A 6977-nucleotide genomic window follows, 5' to 3' on the forward strand; every position below is an offset into this window, starting at 1 on the left:
GCACAGCATACAGAATATAGTAAATAATATTGCAGCAACTGTATATTGTGCCAGGAGGTACAGACTAATGGGGGGGGTCACTACATAATTTATATAAATGTCTAACCACTATAGTGTACACCTGAAACTAATCTAAAATAATATTGAAGGTCAACTATAAATTAAAAAATAAATAATTAAAAAATATTATATACAGAAGTTGAACTCAAACAAAAGGAAATTCCAGAATATAAAAAAAAGAATGAAATTCCATAAACACAGTCAGATTAAAGAATCAAAATGTCTAGTTTTAGATTTGGAAGACATGAAATCAATGGCACTGTTTCAGTCTCACGACAATTGACCTTTTTATACTATCATCCCAAAGGAATCTTTTCAGAGCCCCCTTTATATCTTTATTCCTGAGACTGTAGATGAAGGGGTTCAGCATGGGCGTGACCACTGTGTACAGGACCGAGGCTGTAGCACTAGAGTGTGCATTGTGGGCAGCAGGAGAGCTGAGGTACACTCCTAGGCTTGTTAAATAAAATAAGGAGACAACCGAGAGGTGAGACGCACAGGTAGAAAATGCTTTATACTTCCCCTGAGCAGAGGGCATTGCACGTATGCAGGAAACGATCTTGGAGTAAGAGTAAAGGATTCCAGTCAGGGAACCACCACCTACCACCACAGCTACAAAATACATCACCAGGTTGTTAAGAAAGGTGTCAGAACAGGCAAGTTGGATCATCTGGTTGAGTTCACAGAAAAAGTGGGGGAATTTCAAGTCTGCGCAGAAGGACAGTCTCAGCACCATTAAGCTTTGTAATAAGGAATTCAGGACACTGATGATCCAGGACCCCAGAACCAATAGTCCACAGAGCCGGGGGTGCATGATGACCGTGTAGTGCAGGGGGTGACAGATGGCCACGAAGCGGTCATAGGCCATCACGGTCAGGAGGAAGTTATCCAACATGCCAAAGAGTAGGAAAAAGTACATCTGCGTGATGCAGCCTCCATAGGTTATGACTTTGCTCTGCGTCTGGATGTTCACCAGCATCTTGGGGACGGTGGTGGAGGTGAAACAGATGTCCACAAAGGACAGGTTGGAGAGGAAGAAGTACATGGGCGTGTGCAGGTGGGAGTCTGAGCTGACGGCCAGGACGATGAGCAGGTTTCCTAACACAGTGATCAGGTACATGGAGAGGAAAAGCCCAAAGAGGAGGGGCTGCAGGTCTGGCTCCTCTGAAAGTCCCAGGAGAACAAATTCTGAAACTCTTGTAAGATTCTCTGGTTCCATGAGGAAGACGTGACTTCCAAGACAGGAAAATCACATGAGTAATTTTCATACAAACAGACTTTACTCAGATGCTCTAATGCTACAATTTATATTTTGTAGTCAAGTAATTCAATATTTTTGTACGGATCTTGTTCCTTCTAGGGGTTTCCAGTGCCATTGCAGATTAGGAATTTTTGTCCCAAGGTGCTTCTTTCCAAAGTATCATATATTCTATACTTTTCATGAGAAATTCTTCACGTATTTCAGGAATATAAATTGAGTGTTCACCATTATTAGGTACTGTCTAGCCTGTGAGTACTAGAATGCTGAAAAACAGAAGTTTATACAAGTCAATGAAGGAGAAACAATATGAAAGCTAATAATAAAAATATATAACATTTCATATGGTGACAGAACATGTGAAGAAAAGGAAAGCAAGAGTAAAACAAGATGGTGACTAGTTTGGTTTTTTTTTTTTTCAAGATCATTTAGTCAAGTCCTGTAAACAAGGTGACATTTCAACAGAGTCCTCAGTGAAGAAAGTGAGGGAGATGCAAGGAAATGTGGGCGAGTGTACTTGGAAGGAAGAAATGGCCAGTACAGAGGCCCTGGGGTGGAGCAGAAGGGCTTTAGTGATCTGTCCAAAGTGAATATCAGAGTATCTGATGGACCTTGATTGTAATTATTTTGGCTGTTTCCCAGCAGTGTTTCTCACCCAGAAATGATTTTGTGCGTGAGGTACCTGGCATTGCCTGAAGGAATACTGATAACACCTAAAGTCCACAGGAAAGCACCCACACCCAACCATTATTCAGCCCCCAAGTCAACAGAGAGAAGGTGAGCAAACCCAGTCAAGACCAGCACTTCAACCTGTATGTGCCTACGATCAACAGCCTCCTACCAGACGCGGAATCTGAGTCAGCAGGGCCTGGGGGCTCAGAGAGTCTGCATTTCTAACCGGCTCCCAGGGGTGTTGATGCTGCAGCTCCTGGTGTGTGGCCCCCGCTCTGAGGAGCAGGTGAGGTCCTGTGTCAGAGTCAGGGGCAGGCAGTTTCAGGTTTCTGAATCAAATATTTCCTTGCATGTATTATTAAAGCAATTGGTGTGCTCACTCATTCCAGAAACTGTAATAAATTCCCTGTGTTTTTTTTCTTACGTAAAGACTCCTTAGTGACACATAATAATATACCGTTTTTGTTGGGTTTTTTTTGTTTTCTTTTGTAAGGATTGTGCAGCGGGAATCGAATCAGACATCTTGGTGTTATTAGCACAATGCTCTAACTAACTGAGCTAACCGGCCACCCCAATAATACACTATTAAGAGACCTTGTAGTGAGCAGAATAAGGGCCTCCATAATATGTCCACACGCTATCCCTGTGCCTTTACATTTGATATTTTTCTAGCAAGGAAGGATTAGGGTGGAAGATGGGACAGGCTTGCTAACCAGCTGACATTAAGAATATGACCCAGTGTCATCCAGGTGGGAGGAACGTACCCACAATGGTCCTCTAGGTAGAAGCGAGAGACAAGATGAAGAAGCTAAACTGCTGTCTTTGAAGGCGGAGGAATGGCCATGAGCCAGGAAAGGCAGGGGCCAGAATACAAACTGAAATAGGAAGGGAAACAGCATTTCACCTGAGCCTCTAGAAGGAACCCAGCTCTGCAGACATCTTGATATCAGCCCATGAGACTCATTTCGGGTTCTCACATCCAGAACTGTAAGAGCATATGTCTGTTTGTTTTAATTAACTAGTACAGGAATATTTTACAGCAGCAGTAGATCTAATATAGATGTTTATTCAATAAAATTTGCAGAGGGGACTAAGTGGAAGCCTCTCTACTCATTCATTAGCTTCCCCTGGGTGAAGGCATTTTACTTTGAAAACCCACATGAAGTGGAAAAGAACTTTCATATCAAATTGGAGACATCCCACCCCATTAGCAGGTGCACTGAAGTCCTCATTACATAAATGTAATCGTGGTGTGAGATGCCTTTGTGGCATTAGATTTAAGGTACAATGGGTGCCCTTCATTTCTCCTTCACCGAAGTGTTTTGTTCTCAGCACTGTGTCCTCTTTGCCTAAAATTTGGTCAATCTTCAATTTACATTCCAAAGCGTATGACAGAATTTCATTTAAAATGTAGACGACAATGACCATCAGGGGAAAAGAGCTCAGTGTGGGATAGAAATTCTGACTAACTGTTCCAAAATCAAAGTAAACAAGTTACAAACAGAAATATATGCAGCCTCACCAGGAATGAAATAATTCAAACTATTTGGTATTCCTCTATTTATTAAATAACTTCTTCATGTGAATACCCAGCATGAAAGAAGATACTGCAATGCATTTCTCACAAATGTGTGTTGCAAGGTATTTCCTACCTCCACCGGCCTGGATCTTGTCAGTGAACACAAAACATGCTCAAATATACCCCATCTTAGAAATTTCACTTCATTGCACCAGCCTCCACACCTAACACTATTTTCCTATTCCCCGAACAGCAAAAATCTTCAGATATGGTTTAGTCGTACTGCAACCATTTTATGCATCTCACTCATTTTACAGGGTCACGTAAGGGCACATCCACGCATATCACTCAATTTTAAATATGGTCCCTGTACGGAAGATTCAAGGATCCATATTAATGTATTAAATGAATTAGTTATAAATCAATGTCATGCAGGATGTCATGCGGGGTCTCTACTCTCGCTCCCTGCACAAGAACACAGGACATGGTGAGGCCAAAAAGGAACACCCATGGAGCCACAGATAGGGGAGCCGTACCACTATATTCTCGCTGGCGGCTGGGATGGAGAGACAGGGAGTAGGAGCCACGCGATCTTCAACCTGCCGTCTGTTTCTCTGCCAACCACCCAACCCCACTTGCTAGCTTCAATTTACCGTACTAACCGCATCTCGCACTTGCTAGCTCAGCCACCATCTGCTGCAAGCATAGCCATGGTGGTTATATTAGGGGCCAATGGCTCACTGGTTATAGCTGACGGCCAACTAGCCACAGCTGATGGCCATCCAATCAAGTTGCTGGCCATTTACTACAGGAGCCAGCACCTTTCCAAGTGAGGCCGAGGACCTGGAAACTGCACTTCTGGTCTGTCCCCACAATCAATTAATAACCTAAGAACACTGACACAGAGATATCTAGTCTCCTGGCTGGGCTGATTAGGGCCACAGTGACTAAGGTAAATGTTCTCAGCTTCTGACCTCTCTGACCCTTTCCTTCAGTACCTGCTGGGCTCTCAGACTCACCTGGATGGGGTCTCTGAGAGCGAGGACTCTGTGTGGAAGTCAGAATTACTCCCTGGAAGGTTCATGATGGAGACTGAAGCTCTGTCCCCACACGAGACAGCAGGAAGGAGTGAAGCATCAGTTCACAGCCAGCTCAGGAGTCAAACGCAACACCCAGGTCCTGTCCACCAACGTGGTACAAGCTGAGGGACCGCACAGAGGAGCGTTACAGCGCTCTGTGTATCTGCTCATCAGGCACAGTTCCCTCTTCTTATTCCCTCTGCTGAGCATCCGATTTCCCCCGGGGCCTCTGGAATAAACAGAAAGGAAAATTTTTCCTAATGAATCTCTGTTCCCCGGGGACTGGGTTTGAAGTCAAATGAATTTGGGTTTTATTTCTTCATGTCTTGATCTCCCTGTTTTAAAAGTACATTAGTCTGAGTATCCTGTGCCTTAACCACATTTATTAGAATTACACGATATGAATACTGGAAGCCTTCAAAGGTGATAGGTCTTGGTTCTGTTTTTTTAAAATTCAACATACAAGGCTCCAGCCTCCTGAAAAAGCAAAATCAATTAGGAAAGTGGTTCTCCCCAAAGATGATGTTTTCATCTGTTCAGATTTTCTTAAACAGCTCTCATAATTTTGTCTACAAGTGTTAGTAGAGAAGAGGCACATCTTTAAAAACAGAACTTGTATTAGAAAAATGGGCTCAGGGATGGACAGAAGGTGAACCACATTGGGCCTTATGGTCCCCGTTTGTACTGCTGGTCTGGTGAACACTGTGAGTCTTGCTGAAATCCTCTTGGATTTCAATGGCCTGAGGGACATTAGTCTTGGGAGCTAAGAGCTGTGCTATACAACACAGTAGCCACTAGGTACGTGAGACTATTTAAAAGTTTTAATTAAAATTAAATTTAAAATTCAGTTCCCCAGTCATACCAGCCTCAAACAGCAGCTACCACATTAGACAGGACAGACATAGAATATGTCCCTCGCAGAAAGTTCTATTGGACGCTTTGCTTTAAGTGTCTTTCAAACTCCCTAGGTGATGCTGGGCTGTTTTTCCACCACCCTAACCCTACTTCACTGAGCCCTCTCCTCCAATTTTATTACTATTTCAGGAACGTACTTGCTCTCCCCGCAGCTCCACATTGACCCCTCTGAAAACGGGGGCTGTGTTTTAAATCACCATTTACTAAGTGCCATGCAAAGGAACGTGAGGCACATATCACTCAAGTCTGACTGTGACTCCATGTTTGCTGGCACCACCCGTTCTGCCTATTGAGTCCCAAAGGCCCTCTCGCTGATGATGCAGGAAGACACGGAGAGCCGCACGCAGACCCGCTGCTAATGAAGCTCTACGTTGGGCTTGCCCTCCATCGAGGCCCGTTTCTCATCTCAGGGTCGCACACGGGTGTTTTTGCCCCATCAGAGCTCCTTCCAGCAACTTGAGAGCAGTAACCCATGTATTTCTCCAGTACTTTTCACGAGTAAAGTGGTGGTTTAGATCCTTTTTGATCATTGCTTTTATATAATAAGAAATTATACCAACACGGGGAAGGGACTGTGGCTCAAAACTTTGAGCAGGAGAAATTTGAATGTGAATTAAATATTAAATGTCAGAAGTTTTGTCAATGTTCCCAAGTCCAATAGTGCTGACAGAGGAAAGTCGATATGAAACAAGGCAAGCATAGTATTTCAATGAAGAGTCCTACTGTGTGCTTTCAAATGCTTCCCAGCTGAAATAGAATGCACATAAAGCAATAATGCAAATGTTATGTGTTAAACGAAGGTGATGAACATAGAGGTGATGAACTGTATTACTCTTTCAGTTTTCCTCTGTTTTAAATTTTCTTTAAATTTATTTTTTAAATTTATTGGGGTGACAATTGTTAGTAAAATTACATAGATTTCAGGTGTACAATTCTGTATTACATCATCTATAAATCCCATGTTTTAAATTTATCATTATAAAAAGTTGAAAAATGTGTCACGACACTAGCATAATCTGTGGACTTCATTGTTTGTTTGTTTTTCTTTTATTTTTTTTAGTAGTTTGTTCCTTTTTATTCTTCATTGCTAAAGAGTATTCAACTGCATGGATATATCACATTGTTTATCTACTCACCAGTTTGTGGACATATAGAGGGTGCCAAAAAGGTATATACATTTTAAGAAAGGAGAAAACTGTATTAAAATAGTAACACGATGAATGAAGCTAGCATTCATTTGATTAATACCATCCTTTGAGCAAACATCATACTACACGTTCCGACTGTAATTCAATTCAACTTCGAAAAGTGATACATAAATAACATCTCTTCAAATATTTACTCTTTTTGGGCACCCCCCTCGGTATGTATTCTTTGGGGTTAATTGAATAATGCTGCCTTAATTATTCACATACCAGTTTATGCGACTTCAATGGTTTCATAAATAAGCTTAAAACATTAATAATGTTTTAAA

At 42.2% G+C, this 6977-nt stretch overlaps 1 protein-coding gene across 1 annotated transcript; it reads right to left on the reverse strand.

Moving 5' to 3' along the window:
• Positions 1-310: 310 nt before the first annotated feature.
• Positions 311-1279, reverse strand: LOC141572854 (olfactory receptor 7A17-like). Its single transcript, XM_074338715.1, has one exon. The coding sequence runs from the start codon at positions 1277-1279 to the stop codon at positions 311-313; it is 969 nt and encodes a 322-aa protein (XP_074194816.1).
• Positions 1280-6977: the final 5698 nt, after the last annotated feature.

Source organism: Rhinolophus sinicus, linkage group LG07, assembly GCF_036562045.2.
Source record: "Rhinolophus sinicus isolate RSC01 linkage group LG07, ASM3656204v1, whole genome shotgun sequence".
NCBI classification, from domain to species: Eukaryota; Metazoa; Chordata; class Mammalia; order Chiroptera; family Rhinolophidae; genus Rhinolophus; species Rhinolophus sinicus.